The sequence below is a fragment of the Theropithecus gelada genome, chromosome 16, assembly GCF_003255815.1.
Source record: "Theropithecus gelada isolate Dixy chromosome 16, Tgel_1.0, whole genome shotgun sequence".
NCBI lineage: Eukaryota > Metazoa > Chordata > Mammalia > Primates > Cercopithecidae > Theropithecus > Theropithecus gelada.
In genome coordinates, this window is record NC_037684.1 from 64,093,462 (window position 1) to 64,114,101 (window position 20,640).

Consider the following 20,640-nt stretch of genomic DNA (forward strand, 5'->3'; position numbering starts at 1 on the left):
TACCTGTATGAGATAGAAAAAACAAAGCGTTTTCCCTACTCTTTCACTCAACACAGTACAGGCCCTCAGCATCCGTGGGGGACTGGTTCCAGGACCTCCCACGGATATCAAAATCCACAGCTGCTCCAGTCCCTGATATAGAATGGAGTATTTGCATGTAACTTATGCAGGTTCCTCCCATATACTTTGAATTCTCTCTAGATTACTTACAATACCTAATACAATGTAGATGCTATGTAAATAGTTGTTATACTGTATTGTTTAGGGAATAATGAAAAGAGGGAAAAGTCTGTACATGTTCAGTGCAGATGCAACTTTTTTCGAGATTTTTTTTTTTTTTTTAGAAGAAGTCTTGCTGTGTTGCCCAGGCTGGAGTGCAGTGGCACAGTCTTGGCTCACTGCAACCTCTGCCTCCCAGGTTCAAGTGATTCTCCTGCCTCAGCCTCCCTAGTAACTGGGATTACAGGCACACGCCACCATGCCCAGCTAATTTTTTTGTTTGTTTGTTTAGTAGAGACAGGGTTTCACCATGTTGGCCTGGCTGTTCCTGAACTCCTGACCTCAGGTGATCCAGTAGCCTCGGCCTCCCAAAGTGCTGGGATTACAGGTGTGAGCCACCGTGCCCGGACTTTTTTTCAAATATTTTTGATCCTCTGTTGGTTGAATCCACGGATGTGAATACGGAAAGCTGGCTGTACTTCACTTCGGACACCAGATGTGGTGGGGATTTTCCCCACCCAAGCAGTTCTCCAGGGGACACTGGCTGGGTGTCCTGTAACATAATTCAATTCTGAAACGATCTACCTGGAGTTAGAGTCAGATCACACAGGTGGAGGGCGCAGTCCCACAAGACACCCTCCGCTTCAGATGCTAACCGAAAGCCCAGTGTTGTACCTGTGTTTCTGCCTGGCCGGTTATAATTCGAGGGTTCTCACCACCCCCTCATCAGGTTCAGTTAATTTGCTACAGTGGCTCACAGAACTCAGGAAACACTTCACCTACTATTGCTGACTTATTGCAAAGGATATTTTAAAAGATACAAATAAGGCTGGGCGTGGGGGCTCACGCCTATAAGCCCAGCACTTTGGGAGGCCATGGTGGGCAGATCACTTGAGGTCAGGAGTTCAAGAACAGCCTGGCCAACATGGTGAAACCCTGTCTCTACAAAAATACAAAAATTAGCCAGGCATGATGGCGGGTGCCTGTAATCCCAGCTACTCGGGAGGCTGAGGCGGGAGAATCATTTGAACCCGGGAAGTGGAGGCTGCAGTGAGCTGAGATCACATCACTGCACTCCAGCCTGGGCAACAGAGTGAGACTCCGTCTCAAAGAAAAGAAAAGAAAAGAAGCAGTGGCTCATGCCTGTAATCCCAGCACGTTGGGAGGCCGAGGTAGGAGGATCACTTGAGGTCAGGAGTTTGAGACCAGCCTGGGCAACATAACAAGACGCCATCTCTACAAAAAAAGAAAGAGAGAGAGAGGGAAATTGTTGCAATACTGGGCCCACATTCGTTCCCACAGGGAAAAAAACAGGCTGGAGCTGAGGGACGGCTGCCTGCCCTGGGCCAGCCCACCTGCCTGTTCCACAGTGGGGAACAGAGGAAGATTCTCATGTAGGGGAGGTGGTGTGATGGAGACTATTTAACAAGCTGATTCCGGTAGTGGTGTGTAGAATAAACTGGAGGAGTGAGAGCCTGAAATCAAGAAGAGCCCTCAGGAAGCTGTTGGTGATGACCCAGGCAGGAAATGATAGCATCCCGACCAGGATGGTGGTGGTAGTATTGGTGGCAACAGAAAGGAAGGCAGACTTGAGACACACGGGGAAGGTGGGTCTTACAGGACACCCTGTTTCCGGAAGCCCCGCCTCTCCACACCCTGTCCTATTCTCCCCCGCAGGTTGCTGGGAGAAAAACGGCAGGAGCTGCAGGACCAAGCCAATAAGCTGCGGACAGGCTTGTTCAAGATCGATGAAACTAGGGAAAAGGTACAAGTGATGTCGTTGGAGCTGGAAGATGCCAAGAAGAAGGTGGCCGAGTTCCAGAAGCAGTGTGAGGAGTACCTGGTCATCATTGTGCAGCAGAAGCGGGAGGCGGACGAGCAGCAGAAGGTCGAGGGCCCACCCCCACCCCCCCGTGCCTCACTCCCACCAGTGCTGGCTACTGCATCAGGGAACCCATGTTCCCCTTCTTAAATTTTCTTTAGTAACTGGGCGCAGTGGCTCACGCCTGTAATCCCAGCACTTTGGGAGGCTGAGGCAGGTGGATCACCTGAGGTCAGGAGTTCGAGACCAAATTGGCCAACATGGTGAAACCCCATCTGTACTAAAAATGCAAAGATTAGCTGGGCGTGGTGGAGGGCGCCTGTAATCCCAGCTACTCGGGAGGCTGAGGCTGGAGAATCGCTTAAACCCTGGGGGAGGAGGTTGCAGTGAGCTGAGATTGCACCACTGTACTCCAGCCTGAGCGAAAGAGTGAGACTCCATCTCAAAAAAAAAAGAAAAAAAAATTATTTAGCTTTCTCTTTCATCTTTTCCACCAACACCGTCACTCCCACTTTTGCCCAAGGCAAAGACAAAAAACCTTTGCCCTTTTTTCATCCCTAGGCCGTAACAGCCAACAGTGAAAAGATTGCAGTTGAGGAAATCAAGTGTCAGGCACTGGCTGACAATGCCCAGAAAGATCTAGAAGAGGCCCTGCCTGCCCTGGAAGAGGCCATGCGGGTACCAAGAGCGGGTGCAAGGATGGGAGCCAGGAGCGCGAGGCCCCAGGGAAGGGAATGGGCCAGCCTTCTTTGTCCTCAAAGACTCTGGGGAAATGGGAAGAAGAGGTGGCACCTCAGCTAAGTTCTGTCTCCATAAGGTCCTGTCTTACCTGCTGAGTTGCTCCCTCACTTTATCCCTTTTTCCTCCAGGCCCTGGAGTCTCTGAACAAGAAGGATATAGGAGAGATCAAGTCTTATGGACGGCCCCCAGCCCAAGTGGAGATAGTGATGCAGGCAGTTATGATTCTTCGAGGCAACGAGCCCACGTGGGCAGAGGCCAAGAGGCAGCTAGGTAAGCTAGAGACCATGAAATAAATGATTTCCGCTCGCCCAGTGTTTATTGATTGTCGGCTGTGCAGCAGACACTCAGAAAGATAGGGATGGATGAGGCACTGTTCTGACCCTCAAGAGCACAGGGCCTAGTAGAAAGGAGAGCACAGAATCTAGTAGAAGGGAGACCGTATGAATGTCAGTTAAGGTTCTTTGGTTGCCGGTCAGGTGTGGTGGCTCACGCCTGTAATCCCAAGCTTTGGGAGGGCAAGGTGGGCAGATCACTTGAGCCCAGGAGTTTGAGACCAGCCTGGGCAACATGACGAAAACCCATCTCTACAAGAAAATACAAAAATTAGCCAGGCATGATGGTGCATGCCTGTAGTCCCAGCTGCTTGGGAGGCTGAGGCAGGAGGATCGTTTAAATGCGCAAGGCAGAAGCTGCAGTGAGCCGTGATTGCGCCATTGTACTCTAGCCCGGGCGACAGAGCCAGACCCTGTCTTCAAAAAAAAAAAAAAAAAGATGATTTAGTTGTTACTGGTATTTTCTGACTTTTTACAAAGTTACCTGTTTCTTTTCAACTTAAAAAAAAAAAAAAGAAAAAACTACATTTCTGATCACTTTTAGAATTTAATTATTAAATATGAAATTTTGAAAAAGATTATTTGATTGTAAGTAACAGAAAACAGCTCATCTTAATACTGACATTCAGCTTACAATGGTTTGACTTAAGATTTTTCGTCTTTACAATGGTACCCATACAATCATTCTGTTTTTCACTTTCAGTACAGTATTCAATACATTACATGAGATACTCAACACTTTGTTATAAAATGGACTTTGTGTTAGATGATTTTGCCCAACTGTAGGCTTAATGTAAGCTCTCCAAGCATGTCTAAGTTAGGCTTGGATAAATTATGACGTTCAGTAGGTTAGATGCATTAAATTCATTTTTGATTTACCGTATTTTCAGTGTATGATGGGCTTATCAGGAGCATCTGTATATTAAACAAAATTGTCCTAAAGATAGAAGAATGGGCCAGGCGCAGTGGCTCAGGCCTGTAATCCTAGCACTTTGGGAGTCTGAGGCGGGCGGATCACGAGGTCAGGAGATGGAGCCCATCCTGGCTAACGCGGTGAAACCCTGTCTCTACTAAAAAATACAAAAAAATTAGCCGGGCGTGGTGGCGGGCCCCTGTAGTCCCAGCTACTCGGGAGGCTGAGGCAGGAGAATGGCATCAACCAGGGAGGCGGAGCTTGCAGTGAGCCGAAATCGCGCCCCTGCACTCCAGCTTAGGCGACAGAGCGAGACTCCATCTCAAAAAAAAAAAAAAAAAGGATAGAAGAATGTATTGCTGCATCCAAGGGCAGGAATGCCCTCAGGCCCCCAGAGGGGAACAAGATTCAGAAAATGGGAACCAGGACTCTGTGTTCCATTCTTGTGGTTTACTCTGCTGTGGGTTCCTGTAGTAGAATACAGCCTGTCAGTCTCGGTTTGGTGATTGCTGCCCTAGAAGAAAGTGCAAAGCAGAGAGAAAAAAATGTGAAGTGTAGGGTGGCTTGGCTAAGTGTTCAAGGTAAGTGGTGAGAGAGGAGCTGGGAAGATTGTGGAGGACCTTGGGGGCTGAGAGGTGCCTAGAGACAGAGTCAAGTCAGAGGGAGGAACTAGGGGCCAGGTCAGATAGTTTGGCCTTAGGAACTGAGCCCAGGAAAAATGTGGCTAAGCATGCATAGTGGAGGTGAAACTGTTGGACAAGGAGGATGGCATTAGGCCTCTGGCTAAGGCCCCTAATCTTCATCCCACAGGGGAACAGAACTTCATCAAGTCAGTGATCAACTTTGATAAAGACAATATCTCAGATAAGGTTCTGAAGAAGATCGGGGCCTACTGTGCCCAGCCTGACTTCCAGCCTGATATCATCGGCCGTGTCTCCCTGGCTGCCAAGTCCCTCTGCATGTGGGTGCGGGCCATGGAGGTAAGGGTGTCCGGGCTGGGGCAGGGCGGTAAGGAGGGCAGGCCTGGGAGAAGGGTGGATGCACAGACCCAGGTGGAAGGAGGGGATGCCTGGAGGTGAGGGGGTTGGTGGGTTGGTGGGCGACCCCCACAGCCTGACTGTCTCCCCGAAGCTGTACGGGCGGCTGTATCGGGTGGTGGAGCCCAAGCGGATCCGGATGAACGCTGCCTTGGCTCAGCTTCGGGAGAAGCAAGCAGCGCTTGCTGAGGCCCAGGAGAAGCTGCGAGAGGTGAGCCGATCACCTGTCTTTTCCACGGAGGTCCCTCTCCCTGAATTCTGGATTGCTTCATTAAGCATTTGTTTTTTCCCATCTAATTCTACCCCACTTCCCCATGTCCTATGCCATTCCAGTCCTGTCTCCTTCCCACTCTGTGCCCTGTTTAGACTGGGCTGCCTCTGGCTCAGAAAGCTAAGTCGATTGCAGAGGGTTATAAAAGCTCAGAGGCACTGTGACCCAGGAGCCCTTCCAAAGATTGGCTTGGGAGCTGGCGATCTCTGTCACACCCTTCGGAGTTGAGGCCTGAGATATTAACTGATGAAATCTGTGTAGCAAATTGGTCTTTGCCAGGGGGATGGGTCAAGAGTGTCTGTGTCGCTTCTGTGGACCAAGAACAATGTGAGAGTGTCTGTGCATATGTTGTGTGGGGACAGGCTCTCCCAGAGGCCAAGTGGGTTAGTTATCGTGAGAAGTGTGGGCAACCCAGGTGATCTCCTGCAAGATGCATGCATGAGGCTGGTCGCAGTGGCTCACGCCTGCAATCCCAGCACTTTGGGAGGCCGAGGTGGGTGGATCACCTGAGGTCACGAGTTCAAGACCAGCCTGGCCAACATGGTAAAACCCCATCTCTACTAAAAATGCAAAAATTAGCTGGTCATGGTGGCGGGCGCCTGTAATCCCAGCTACTTGGGAGGCTGAGGCACGAGAATCGCTTGAACCCGGGAGGTGGAGGTTGCAGTGACCCAAGATCACACCACTGCACTCCAGCCTGGCGACAGAGTGAAACAGTCTCAAAAAAAAAATAAAAAATAAAAAAATAAAGATACATGCTTGAGTAACTCCTGAACCAGGCAGAATGGGCAAGTGCCATTATCCAAAGAATTCAAAATTCTTCCAGTTTATCATTTGATTGTTTAAATGATTGATTTAATAATACTACACTATCCCCAAGGTAATACAGTTACATGGTTTGAAGTGTGAAAGGTACAAAGAAGTATCCAATAAGAAGTCTCCCCCCGCCCACCTTCTGTTCTCTAGCCACCAGCTTTCCTCTCTGAAAGCAGCCGATATTACCAGGCTGGAGTGCAGTGGCGCAATCTCAGCTCACTGCAACCTCCGCCTCCTGGGTTCAGGCGATTCTCCTGCCTCAGCCTCCCGAGTAGCTGGGATTACAGGTGCCCGACACCACGCCCGGCTGATTTTTGTATTTTTAGTAGAGACGGGGTTTTGCCATGTTGGCCAGGCGGGTCTCAAACTCCTGACCTCAGGTGATCTGCCGGCCTCAGCCTCTCAAAGTGCTGGGATTACAGGCGTGAGCCGCCACACCTGGCCGGAACCTTACTATCTTATTTACTTGTGAGTCAAAGATTGTTCCTTATCAGTATATAAAGAGTCTCTGCTTTCTTTTTACCACTGCATGATATTCCAATAGGTAGCTACAGGGACAGCATCATTTATTTAACTGTTACCCTTTTGAGACACCCACTGTTTCCAGTCTTTTGATCTTCGCTTGCCCTGTAACTTTGTTGGTGCTATCTTTATATAGAAATTTAAAATATTTATATAACTGAAGCTGGTCATATAATTTCAAACTGTTTTACCTAAAACCAACTTTGAAAAACATCCAGGTTCGACCTCCACAGATCAGATGAGGAGCCTGAGGCTAGTGACATCAAGGGCTCACTGGCTCGTCACCGACAGAGCTAGGCTAGATCCCGGGTTTCCTGACTTCATGCCACTCTGCCCATGGCTCATCCCCGGTTTTTCCTGCTGTGGGCATCTTTCCTATCAAAAGTGAAGCTGCCCGTGAGGTCTCTTCGGTGTGGGGAACTCACCCAGGTTGGGTGAACAGGGCTTCTCTCTGCACCTGCTCCTCCACGGTTCCATTCCTGCTACCACTGCCACCTTCCAACCTCTCACAAAACTTTACTCTTTTACTCTCTTTTCCCAAGAGTGAAGAATCACAGGTCTGGCAATCCATTTGGAAAGGTTTTTCACCTAGATGAATCATATCCTAGGCTAAATAATTAGGGGTGGTTCCTTACATACATGAAATATGAGACATCTGGGGTGCACTGCCAACAGTGTCATTCATTAAACAAGCATTTATAGCATACCCAGTGATAGGTCTTCTGGTGGAGGGTCCACACCCACACTTGAGAACCCCCAAATGATAAGAGAAAGCAGATAGGGAACAAACGTTTCTCCTTTTTTATGGACAAAGCTTGTGAAATTTACAAGCCAAATGCACCTTTAAAAAAAAGAAAAAGAAGAAGAAGCAGCATTTATATATTTATTTTTAGAGATGGGGTCTTGCTATGTTGCCCAGGCTGGTCTTGGTCTTGAACTCCCATCTCAGTCTCACAAGTTGCTGGGATTACAGGTGTGAGCCATCATGCCCCCAAATGTACCTTCCTTTCCTTCCTTCTTTTCCTTCCCTTCCTTCCTTCCTTCCTTTTCTTCTTTCTTTTCTTTCTTTCTTTCTCTCTTCTTTTTTTTTTTTTTTTGAGACAGAGTCTCGCTCTGTCGCCCAGGCTGGAGTGCAGTGGCCAGATCTCAGCTCACTGCAAGCTCCGCCTCCCGGGTTTACGCCATTCTCCTGCCTCAGCCTCCCGAGTAGCTGCAACTACAGGCGCCCGCCACCTCGCCCAGCTAGTTTTTTGTATTTTTTAGTAGAGACGGGGTTTCACCGTGTTAGCCAGGATGGTCTCGATCTCCTGACCTCGTGATCCGCCCGTCTCGGCCTCCCAAAGTGCTGGGATTACAGGCTCTTTTTTTGTTTTTCGAGACAGGATCTCACTCGGTTGCCCAGACTGGAGTGCAGTGGCACAATCACGACTCACTGCAGCCTCAACTTCCTGGGCTCTGGTGATCCTCCTACCCAAGCCTCCCGAGTAGCTGGGCCTACAGGCACACTCCACCATTCCTGGTTAATTTTTTGTATTTTTTGTAGAGACAGGGTTTCACCATGTTGCCCAGTCTGGTCTTGAACTCCTGGGCTCAAGTAATCCTCCTGCCTTGGCCTCCCAAGTTGCTAGGATTACAAGGGTAAGCCACCCCACCTGGCCCAAATATACCCTTTTTGTTTTGTTTTGTTTTTGAGACCTTGTCTCGTTCTATCACCCAGGCTGGAGTGCAGTGGAGCGATCCTGGCTTGCTGTAACTTCTGACTCCTGGATTCAAGCGATTCTCCTTCCTCAGCCTCCCGAGTAGCTGGGATTACAGGTGTCTGCCACCACGCCCGGCTAATTTTTGTATTTTTAGTAGAGATGGGGTTTCAGCACGTTGGCCAGGCTGGTCTTGAACTTCTGACCTCATCTGATCTGCCCACCTCAGCCTCCCAAAGTGCTGAGATTACAGGTGTGAGCCACCATGCCCACCCCCAAATGTACCTTTTAATAGAACTTCACAACTAGGCACTGTGCTGATACCTGGGCCCTGCCCCAGCTCAATTAAGTAAGAATCCCTGGCAGAGCCTAAGGATCAGCATTTTAAAAGCTTTCCTGTCAGAGCCTACCAGAGGTGGGAATGCTTATGCATTTTCAGACCTGAGGCTCAGGTCTGAAAAGAGGCTCAGAGCCCAATTACGTTGCAGATCAGAAAAAAATTTTGAGTAAATAGCTTTAGCCATTACTCACTTGTCAGCTAGTTCTGATATACAACAAGGGTTACAAACCAGTGGCGCAGATAGGGCCCCAGAAGGCTTTGAAATGGGTCAGAACAGAATCTTAATATATTTCAAGGCAACTGTATCCCCAAGTCTGAATATTCCCATTTTTTCCTATTTTGCATTCCAAATTATGTCTTAATCTACTTCAGGGCAACTGTATCCCCAAGGTAGAATATTCACATTTTTTTCCTATTTTGCATTCCAAATTATGCTAGTCACATTGTCCAACATAACATATCAGAGGCCATGCAGTTCAATTAAATGACAGCATTAAAACACTCCAATAATAACCATACACAGAAATTCCACAAATTTGAATATAACCCCCAGGGAGAAATTAAATTTCAAAGATTAAATAAATCCCTTGGTAAACTAAAGTCCAAAGAAATGGAAATTCGAAATCAACTAATCTTGCTTTTGTGAGTTAAAAATCTAGAATTCAACCTTCTGAAGTTAAAGTCCCCAAATCATCCTCCCCAACTTCCTGTTCTGCTCAGTCTCAGCTCAGGGGTTATCTCAGTTCATTTGGGCTCCTATAGCAAAATACTGGGTAATTTATAAATAACAGACATTGATATCTTACAGTTCTGAAGGCTGGAAAGTCTAAAATCAAGGTGCAAGTACATTCAGTGTCTGGTAGGGCCAGTTCCTCATAGATGATGCTTAGGTGTGTCTTCACGTAACAGAAGGGACAAACAAGCTCTCTTGGGCTTCTTTTACTAGGGCACTAATCCCATTCCTGAGGGCCCCACCCCCATGACCTAATCGCCTCCCAGATGCCCCACCTTTCAACACCACTGCACTGGGGATTAAGTTCGAAAATGAATTTGAGTGAGACGTGAACATTTGGACTGTAGCGGGGTGGGGGTTCTCTGGGTAGGCTGTCTCTCCCTGGAAAAGGATGTTGTTCCTCAGGACCTCAGAGGCTGTATTAGTTCAGAATGAAGTCTCTCATGAGCATTATTTGAGATTCAAATAGAATTCAAGGGTCTTAATAAGGCATGCACAGCTTGCAGATAAAATTATGTTGCCAAAATTCTGGTTATTACTGTTGCCAGAGACCATAGAAGAAACTCAATAGCATTTGAGGCAATTAGGATACATAGAGAAAATCTTGGTTTTAGCTCCACCAAAATGTCAGTTATCTGGAACTATAACTTGTGCACTTAAATTTAACTAGGAGAAATCTTTAGCAATAGATTAATATAAGAGATACAATCCAACCATCAAGCATTTACTGGATCGGGGGTTATAAATCCACATATGTATACCTTCTTTTCTTAGGGGGTTGATCGTTGTAAAATACATATAAAATATATCATTATAACCATTTTAAAGTGCACAATTCAGGCTGGACTTGGTGGTTTATGCCTGTAATCCTAGCTCTTTGGGAGGCAGGGGCTGGGGGATTGCTTGAGCCTAGAAGTTCGAGATCAGCCTGGGCAACATAGAGAGACTTTGTCTCCACAAAATAGAAAAAAATTAGCCGGACACAGTGGCGCACACCTGTAGTTCCAGCTACTTGGAAGGCTGAGGTGGGAGGATCACTTGAGCCCAGAAGTTTGAGAGTGCAGTGAGCTATGATTATGCCACTGTCCTCCAGCCTGGGCAACAGAGCAAAATCCTGCCTCAAAAAATAAAGATAAAATAAAGCCAGGTGCGGTGGCTCATGCCTGGAATCCTAGCACTTTGGGAGGCTGAGGCAGGCGGATCACCCAAGGTCAGGAGTTTGAGACCAGCCTGGCCAACATGGTGAAACCCTGTCTCTACTTAAAAAAAAAAAAAATTGCTGGGCGTGGTGGTAGGCACCTGTAATCCTAGCTACTTGGGAGGCTGAGGCAGGAGAATCGCTTGAACCCCGGAGGCGGAGGCTACAGTGAGCTGAGATTGTGCCATTGCACTCCAGCCTGGGTGACAAGAGTGAGATTCTGTCTAAAAAAAAAGAAAGAAAGAAAGAAATAGCCTAAAATGGATACACCAGGCAGCAGCACTATAGACTATGCTTGTATATGTATAGAATACCTCCGGAAGGAGAGTCAAGAAACAGGTAACACTGGCTGCCTCTAAAGAAGGAACCTGGCTGAGTGGGGAACAGGGTTAGAAGGAAGACTTTTCATACCTTCACGCCCTTGGACCTTTTGAATTTTTGATAGCTATTCAAAAATTCACAAAGTAAACAAAATTTAAAGGAATAAGAAATAACAGTGTGAAGATGTGCTTATGCCTGTACATGAATTACTTTTTTTTCTTTTGTAGTTTTTTTTTTTTGGGGGGGGCGTGTAGAGACAGGGTCTTGCTGTGCTGCCAGGGGTCTCAAACTCCTGGCCTCAAGCAGTCCTCCTGCCTCTGTCTCCCAAAGTGCTGGGATTACAGGCATGAGCCACCATGCCCGGCCTTGTACACGGATATTTATTACAGCATTGTTAATAGCAGAATGTTGGAAAAACACAAATGTGTATCCGTAGGAGACTTGTTACATAAATCATAGTTCAATCTCACACAAGAGTATTTTGCAGCTGCTAAAAACAATGAGACAGCTCACAAGAACTGATTTGGAAACAAGCAAAAAAAAATAGTAAAGTACAAACAGTGTTATAGCATATAACCACTGATTAAAATTCATTTATTCAGGGCGGGCACAGTGGCTCACGCCTGTAATTCCAGCACTTTGGGAGGTTGATGCGGGTGGATCACTGGAGGTCAGGAGTTTGAGACCAGCCTGGCCAACATGTTAAAACCGTGTCTCTACTAAAAATACAAAAATTAGCCAGGCGTGGTGGTGCACGCCTGTAATCCCAGCTACTTGGAAGGCTGAGGCAGGAGAATAGCTTGAACCTGGGAGGTGGAGGTTGCAGTGAGCCAAGATGGCGCCACTGCACTCCAACCTGGGCGAGAGTGTGAGACTCTGTCTAAAAAAAAAAAAAGATATATATTTATTCAAAAAAATATGTGAGTGCTGGGCATTATTTTAGGTCTAAGGATTCAGTGGTGAACAAGTCCCTGCCTTCACCGTGCTTGTTTTCTTTATATATAAACAATTCTGTGCATGGACTATTCTAGAAAGCTACATGGGAAACTAGGGCAGGGTCTGGGACCAGGCTCAGGAATGGCAGGAAGACTTCCCCTTCACCATATGCACTTTTGTTCCTTTTGGATTTTGATTTATGTAAATATATTCACTATTCAAAAAAAAAAAATCACAGGTAGTAAAAATTATTTTCTGAGATATGACAAAGATTTTATTAGGTATAATAGTGTTGTAGTTATGCAGAAAAATGTCCTTATTATTATTACTTTTAGAGATGTGTTATGAAGTATTTAGGCTTGAGATTTCATGAGTTTTAAATTTACTTTAAGATACTTTGGCAAAAAACAAGTAGATGAAATATATATAGCAAAATGCTAACTGTGAAATCTAGCTGATGGGTGTTTCTAGGTTTAAAAGTTTTCATAATAATTTTTAAAAATTTAAAGCTCCAAAGAGATTAGCATACTTTAAAAATAGAGGCATATGCATATTTTTCAGAGATATGGAAGTAACAACCAGCATAAATAAAAAGAAAAGTGGTTAAAAAGTAGTTTGCCATGGTTGGGCACGGTGGCTCACACCTGTAATCCCAGTACTTTGGGAGGCCGAGGCCAGAGGATCATCTGAGGTCAGGAGTTTGAGACCAGCCTGGCCAACATGGTGAACTCCACCTCTACTAGAAACACAAAAATTGGCCAGGTGTGGTGGTGCACACCTGTAATCCCAGCTACTCAGGAGGATGAGGCAGGAGAATCGCTTGAACCCAGGAAGCAGAGGTTGCAGTGAGCCAAGATTGTGCCATTGCACTCTGGTCTAGGTGACAAGAACGAGACTCCATCTCAAAATAAACAAACAAACAAAGTAGTTTGCCTCAGAGGAAGAAGTCTGGCTGTGGGAAAGATGGTCTAGATGCTACTTTTCCTGTAACCTCTTTTACGTCATTTAGGTTTTAATCTCGTGCATGTATTTCTTTTCTTTTCTTTCTTTCTTTTTTTTTTTGAGGAAAAAAAAAGAGATTGGCCAGGCTGGTCTCAAACTCCTGACCTCGTGATCTGCCCGCCTCGGCCTCCCAAAGTGCTGGGATTACAGCCATGAGCCACCAGACCCGGCCACATGTATTTCTTGTATAAGAAATAAACAATGACACCACCACCACTGCACATAAAATAAATAATGAAATATAGAACTGTCTATAAAAAAAAAACTGTCTATAAAAAAAATAACTGTTGACGAGTTGATGGGTGCAGCACACCAACATGGCACAAGTATACATATGTAACAAACCTGCACATTGTGCACATGTACCCTAGAACTTAAAGTATAATAATAATAATAATAAAACTGTCGCCGGGCGCGGTGGCTCAAGCCTGTAATCCCAGCACTTTGGGAGGCCGAGACGGGCGGATCACGAGGTCAGGAGATGGAGACCATCCTGGCTAACACGGTGAAACCCCGTCTCTACTAAAAAATACAAAAAACTAGCCGGGCAAGGTGGCGGGCGCCTGTAGTCCCAGCTACTCCAGAGGCTGAGGCAGGAGAATGGCATGAACCCGGGAGGCGGAGCTTGCAGTGAGCTGAGATCTGGCCACTGCACTCCAGCCTGGGCGACAGAGCGAGACTCCGTCTTAAAAAAAAAAAAAAAAAGGCCGGGCGCGGTGGCTCAAGCCTGTAATCCCAGCACTTTGGGAGGCCGAGACGGGTGAATCACGAGGTCAGGAGATCGAGACCATCCTGGCTAACCTGGTAAAACCCCGTCTCTACTAAAAAATACAAAAAACTAGCCGGGCGAGGTGGCGGTCGCCTGTAGTCCCAGCTACTCAGGAGGCTGAGGCAGGAGAATGGCGTGAACCCGGGAGGCAGAGCTTGCAGTGAGCTGAGATCCGGCCACTGCACTCCAGCGGGGGAGACAGAGCGAGACTCCGTCTCAAAAAAAAAAAAAAGAGAAACGAACAAAACAAAATGAAAAGAACTATCGAGCAGCCTGGATGCCTCCCTATTGACAAATCTCCACGGGAAGTGAAATTACAGTCAGAATGTTGGTGATGAGGGCGGGCCCAGCTGGATCACATGATCCTGGTGACTGGCAGGTGTTGGAGCGAAGACCCCTGAAGCATGGGCTCCCTCAGGGTTAGACCCGACACCCACGTGTGGGGTTGCGGCGCAACCCCCGCTGGCTCCCAGCAAGTGTTCTTCTGAATGGCCAGATGAGCACGTGCCTCCTGAGTGATACCTTCTTTCTTTAGGTGTTAATGGTGTCTATCAGGTCACTACCAAGGCTGAACCTAGTGTCCTTGGAAGGTGACACTTTATTTTTACTTGTTTTTATTTTTTCGGGCAGCCCCCAGAATCACAGCAGATTCAGACACTCCCTAGAAGGTGACACTTTGAATCTCCACATTTTTTTTTTTTTCTTGAGATGGAGTCTTGCTCTGTCACCAGGCTGGAGTGTAGTGGCGGGATCTCGGCTCACCGCAACCTCCGCCTCCCGGGTTCAAGCAATTCTTCTGCCTCAGCCTCCCGAGTAGCCGGGACTACGGGCACCCGCCACCATGCCTGGCTAATTTTTGTACTTTTAGTAGAGATGGGATTTCACCATAGTGGTCAGGGTGGTCTCGAACTCCTGACCTCGTGATCTGCCTGCCTTGGCCTCCCAAAGTGCTGGGATTATAGGCGTGAGCCATCGCACCTGGCCCTCCACGTTGTTTTAAAGAATATTTTTTGGAGAGTGATCTCTCCCATTTCCAAGTGCTTGGGCCAGGTAAGGCTTGCTTGCTGTGTGCCTCACACCATGCCACAGCCCACATCACCCTTACCCACAGCAACCCTGGCGAGGCTCCGAAAGGTTGAAACTTACCAGAATCACTCAGTTAAAGCAGAGCTACTTCTACTTTCTAGTAGTGGAACTATTTTCACGATTGTGGGCTGCCTTTCCCAGTGAGGTGGCAGCAGGAAAGGGAACATGTATCATGTAAATGCTATGTGTAACCCCCCACCCCATATTCCTCATGATGAAGAGGACAGTGATACAGTCTGTATCCAGGCACAACTGCTGTTGGCCGGTCAGATATACATACAGGATCATACACATATACAGATCTTGGGGCAAGGCTCTATCAGTTCTCTCTTTCAGATTTCAGTGAAAATATATATATATATATTTTCATTCCAACCTCAACAGAGTCCACAGGTGGCAATGACTTGAGAGGAGTTTCTTTAGTATACAAAGCTCTGCCCAGGCCTCCATCTCTAGTGTGGGACCTTGGACTTGGTCCTTTGTCTTTTTATTTTTGTTCTTATTTTCTATTTTTGAATAGAGGTGGGGTCTCACCATGTCGCCTAGGCTGGTCTCAAGCTCCTGGCCCCAAGTGATCCTTCTGCCTTGGCTTGCCAAAGTATTGGGATTACAGGCATGAGCCACCACACCCAGCCAGCCCTTTGTCTCGAATGGAGTCTCCCTCTAACAGCTTTTGGGTTCATTTCTCGCGCTTTCTTCCCTTTTCAAGGTTCCACCTTAGGTATGGCCTCTAGCATGGAGTGGCAGTCATTTATGTGCTGTCTGGACTTCACTTGCCAATCTATCTTGTGTGGTTGTTTGTTGGTTGGTTTTGAGACAGAGTTTCACTCTTGTTGCCCAGGCTGGAGTGCAATGGCACAATCTCGGCTCACCCCAACCTCTGCCTCCCGGGTTCAAGCGATTCTCGTGCCTCAGTCTCCCGAGTAGCTGACACTACAGGCATGAGCCACCACACCCAGCTAATTTTGTATTTTTAGTAGAGACGGGGTTTCTCCATGTTGATCAGGCTAGTCTCGAACTCCCAAGTTCAGGTGATCCGCCCGCCTCGGCCTCCCAAAGTGCTGGGATTACAGGCGTGAGCCACCTGCCTCATGTGTGGTTTTATTATGCTTTAAGAGGTCTCTGCCCCCTACCCAGCTACCCAGAAACTACCACGTAGTTTCTGGTTTCTAGGAAAGGGTGGTGGAAGGAAGGGGAAGAAAATTCACCTCATCACACGTATTTTATCTCAATTTACTCTTCACGACAACCCTATAGAGTAGGTATTCTTTTACAACATGAGGAAACAAATCTCTTTGAGGCTCAAAGAGATTAACAAAGCTACAAAATGGCAGAGTCATGATGTGAACGAGAACAATCTGGCTGCAAGCCCTGTGTTTGATGCGCTAAACTCCAATCTCTCCCAGGTAGCTGAGAAACTGGAGATGTTGAAGAAACAGTACGACGAGAAGCTGGCACAGAAGGAGGAGCTTCGTAAGAAGTCTGAAGAGATGGAGCTGAAGCTGGAGCGAGCCGGGATGCTGGTGTCGGGGTTGGCAGGCGAGAAGGCCAGATGGGAGGAGACAGTCCAGGTGAGATCGACTATACCACCTGGTGTCCTTTCCCTCTGCTCACCACTTCCAAGAGACCCATCCCTTTTAGCTTAAGGGGCAGTCAGGGAAAACCGGGACACCTGGGTATAGGGAACTCTAAGAACTGAGGTGTGGGAGCTCTTCCCCTCCCCCTGCACACCTTTGGTGAGAGCAATGGAAGGAAAGGCTTTTAGCACCATTAGGGATCTGCTTCCGTGTTTGGATAGGGCTGTGAAGCACACACAAGGACTCTTGATGTAGCCCACTGACCAGATAGAAAACAGACATGGCACATCGTGTTTCTGCTCTCAGTGAGCTCCTGGCTTCGCAAAAGGGTTGGGCCTTATCACCAGAATGTAAACATTGCCATTAGAGATAGAGAACTCGAAAGTAATTAGAACCAGGCTAGAGTTGTCAGGACGCAAAGGTTTAGGGGAAAGAAAGAACCTCTTTGAACTAGACAGTGTCCAGAGGAGGGTGCCTTCAAAAGCATTCCAAGAGTCTCCCAGAGTGCCGGGGCCCAGGCAGGCTTACCCTCCCTCCTGTCCGCCAGGGCCTGGAGGAGGACCTGGGCTACCTGGTCGGGGACTGTCTCCTGGCAGCTGCCTTCCTGTCCTACATGGGACCTTTCCTGACCAACTACCGGGATGAGATTGTCAACCAAATCTGGATCCGGAAGGTGAGATGGGGCTCAGGTATGATAAGCGAGCTCCGAAACCAGGCCTGGGGGCAGGACCTCTGGAAATATTAAGAGATAGCGTGAAGACGCAGGGGCTGCTGGGCTCAGCTCTTCAAGTTAAAGCTTGGGGCCTTTCTCTCCTCAGATCTGGGAGCTTCAGGTTCCTTGCTCCCCTTCCTTCGCCATTGATAACTTCCTGTCCAATCCTACCAAAGTCCGGGACTGGAACATCCAAGGGTTGCCCTCAGATGCCTTCTCCACGGAGAACGGCATCATCGTCACCCGAGGCAACAGGTAAGGTGCTGCTGGGCGTGGGGGTGGCGTGGGAGAGAGGGCCTCGCCTCTGACCTGTACTCCCCCTCCAGGTGGGCACTGATGATCGACCCTCAGGCCCAGGCCCTGAAATGGATTAAGAACATGGAAGGAGGCCAGGTGTGAGGCTGGGGGGCCGGATTAGTCCCCCTCTTCCTGAGGCCCCACCTCTCCCGCAGTGTTCCTTCACCTTCCCCCTTGCTCTCTAGGGCCTGAAGATCATTGACCTGCAGATGAGCGATTACCTGCGAATCCTAGAAAACGCCATTCAGTTTGGATACCCTGTGCTACTTCAGAATGTGCAGGAATATCTGGACCCCACACTCAACCCCGTGCTCAACAAATCTGTAGCCCGAATCGGTCAGGACAAGTCCCCAAGACCAGCCGAGTGGGATGCCAGGGAGGGAAGGACTGGCTCTCTGACTGTGTCCTGTTCTTACCTGTCCCTCTGTTCAGACAGCCCTGGGTTGGGGCCTTAGGACAGGCCGAGTCACTGCCCCTGGATGCCGGTGGGGGACGGGTTAGCCGGTACCTGTCACATGGAGTCCTTGCCCCTGACCCTTCTGTGGATGCAGGTGGTCGGCTGTTGATGCGCATTGGCGATAAGGAGGTGGAATACAATACCAGTTTCCGTTTCTACATCACCACCAAGCTCTCCAACCCCCACTACAGCCCAGAGACCTCAGCCAAGACCACCATCGTTAACTTTGCTGTTAAAGAACAGGTGGGTGCAGGCTGAGGTCCAGACTGAGCTAGGGTGAAGCAGGAAGAATTGGGAAGGATTGAGAAAAGGGATAAGCTTGTGTTGGGCAGCTGAGGATGATGGGTCTTTCGAGGTGGAAAGGGATGAGGAAGGTGAAGGTCAAAGGGGTGAGAGCCCCTCACTGTGAGTGCTGATGCCCCAGGGCCTGGAGGCCCAGCTGCTGGGCATCGTGGTGAGGAAGGAGCGGCCTGAGCTGGAGGAGCAGAAGGACTCACTGGTCATCAACATCGCGGCTGGCAAGAGGAAGCTCAAGGAGCTGGAGGATGAGATCCTGCGGTGAGGCCCTGCCTCCCCCTCCCACCGCCCCACAGGTCTACTCCCAGCCAGCCTCTACCCAGTCTACCTCAGGCACGACAGCATCCCAGGGAGCCTGGTCCCCCTAACCCCTTGCTGCATGTGCCTCTGGGCCTCCCCCTAGGCTGCTGAATGAGGCCACCGGCTCCCTGCTGGATGACGTGCAGCTGGTGAACACGCTGCAGACCTCCAAGATCACGGCCACAGAGGTGACTGAGCAGCTGGAGACCAGTGAGACCACAGAGATCAACATTGACTTGGCCCGGGAGGTAAGCTCCTGGCCCTCCAGCCCTGCCTCCCGCCAGCCATCCAAGATGCAACTCCATCATGACGGTTCGAGACCCCTCCTTCCCTGAGCCCCTGCTCCCTGCCATGTCCCTCGGTGGCCCTGATTCCACTCCCCCGCTGGCAGGCTTACCGCCCGTGTGCCCAGCGGGCATCAATCCTGTTCTTCGTGCTCAATGATATGGGCTGCATCGACCCCATGTACCAGTTCTCACTGGATGCCTACATCAGCCTCTTCATCCTCAGCATCGACAAGAGCCACCGCAGCAATAAGCTGGAGGACCGCATTGACTATCTGAACGACTACCACACCTACGCTGTCTACAGGTCTGAGGGTGCCCCCAATATGCCCCAGCCCGGAGGCCGAGTGGCCGTGGTTCTTCTGGCCACTGCGCCTTCATGCTTTCCCACGCTGCGGCTCTCAGCCTGCTGCTGTCCCTCGGCACATGTCCTCCCAGTAGCTCCTGGCTCTCATGGCTTAACCATCACCTGTGGGCTGACGATTCCCCATCTTCTGTCTGTAGCCCTCCCTTGAGCACTGGACTTGTCTACACAACTGTTGGCGATACCAGCACTGTCCAAACGTTAACGGGCAGGTAGCACACTGGCAATCTTGTGAAAATACTGGTTAGGATTTGGCAGGTCTGGGGTGGGGCCTGGGGTTCTGCAACTCTAACAAGCTCCCAGGGGCTGCCACTGCTCCTGGTCTGTGGATCACATTTGAGTAGCAAGGAACTGGACTTCTCTACCCTGACATCCCACAGACCCTTCAAGCTCAACTCGCTTCAGATCCAACTCATTCTCTTCCCTCTTCAGGTTCCTCATCCTTGGATGGCACCAACGCCCACGACCCAGTCACCCTAGCCAGAAATGGGGAGTTATCCTTTATTTTTTATAATTTTTATTTGTACAGACAGGGTCTCCCTATGTTGCCCTGGCTTGTCTCCAACTCCTGAGCTCAAGGGATCCTCCTGCCATGGTCTCCCACAGTGTTGGGATTACAGGCGTGAGCCACCATGCCTGGCAAAAACTGGGAGCTATCCTTGACTCTTCCCTTTCAAAGCACTCACCGGGTTTTGTTCATGAATATTTCTGCAAACTGTTCCCTCCCCATCTTCCCACTGCTTGGCTGTACTTTAGCTCTGGCCCTGGTGATCCTTTTTTCTGAGTTGCACAATGGTCTCCTAGAGGTCCTCCTGCCTCTACCCACTGTCCCTCTGAACCTACCCTCCTGCATTGCCCACCTGAGCAAATCCGACCATGCTGCTTCCCGGGTCTGACTGCCAGTGGTTGGTTGCTTGATCCCGGTGGCCCACGAAAGCCCTCATGACCTGGCCTTCTCCTGCCTCAGCCTCACCTTTCCCACCTTGCACTGGGTGCCTGAGCATCCCTGACTGCCCTGCATGCTGTGCCCATCTCATGCTTTTGCTGATGCTGTGACCTCTCTGCCTCTCCCATGCCACCAGAAAACTCTGCTGCACCTTGGAGCAGCTCCTCTCGGAAACTTTCCCTGAGTCCAGCAGGCAGGGACATCATAACCAATAGCCTCTCTGTCCTCTCCGAGACTGCGGCTTATTCATCTTTGTGTCTTCAGGACCTAGCAGAGTGCCTGGCAAGATAGTAGGGGAAAAATGAATGTTTGTTTTTTTAATGGAACTGAATGACTAATTATAAGTGAATGGCTGGGCACGTTGGCTCGCTCCTGTAATCCCAGCACTTTGGGAGGCTGAGGTGGGCGGCTCACCTGAGGTCAGGAGTTCAAGACCAGCCTGGCCAACCTGGTGAAACCCTGTCTCTACTAAAAATACAAAAATTAGCCAGGCGTGGTGATGGACGCCTGTAATCCCAGCTACTCGGGAGGCTGAGGCAGGAGAATTGCTTGAACCTGGGAGGCGGAGGTTGCAGTGAGCCAAGATCGTGCCATTGCACTCCAGCCTGGGCGACAAGAGCGAAACTCAGTCTCAAAAAGTAATAATAATAA

At 49.0% G+C, this 20,640-nt stretch overlaps 1 protein-coding gene across 1 annotated transcript in view; it reads left to right on the forward strand.

Annotated features, from left to right (window-relative positions):
* Window positions 1-20,640, forward strand: part of DNAH2 (dynein axonemal heavy chain 2) — a 123,379-nt gene that overhangs the window by 88,756 nt on the left and 13,983 nt on the right. Inside the window, exons 59-72 of the mRNA XM_025362511.1 lie at window positions 1,897-2,107; window positions 2,603-2,719; window positions 2,911-3,052; window positions 4,838-5,007; window positions 5,159-5,275; window positions 16,162-16,326; window positions 16,880-17,005; window positions 17,151-17,299; window positions 17,371-17,437; window positions 17,527-17,677; window positions 17,893-18,041; window positions 18,223-18,356; window positions 18,499-18,643; window positions 18,787-18,986. Of these exons, the coding sequence (XP_025218296.1) occupies window positions 1,897-2,107; window positions 2,603-2,719; window positions 2,911-3,052; window positions 4,838-5,007; window positions 5,159-5,275; window positions 16,162-16,326; window positions 16,880-17,005; window positions 17,151-17,299; window positions 17,371-17,437; window positions 17,527-17,677; window positions 17,893-18,041; window positions 18,223-18,356; window positions 18,499-18,643; window positions 18,787-18,986 (2,043 nt within the window). The remainder of the gene's footprint in view (window positions 1-1,896; window positions 2,108-2,602; window positions 2,720-2,910; window positions 3,053-4,837; window positions 5,008-5,158; window positions 5,276-16,161; window positions 16,327-16,879; window positions 17,006-17,150; window positions 17,300-17,370; window positions 17,438-17,526; window positions 17,678-17,892; window positions 18,042-18,222; window positions 18,357-18,498; window positions 18,644-18,786; window positions 18,987-20,640) is intronic.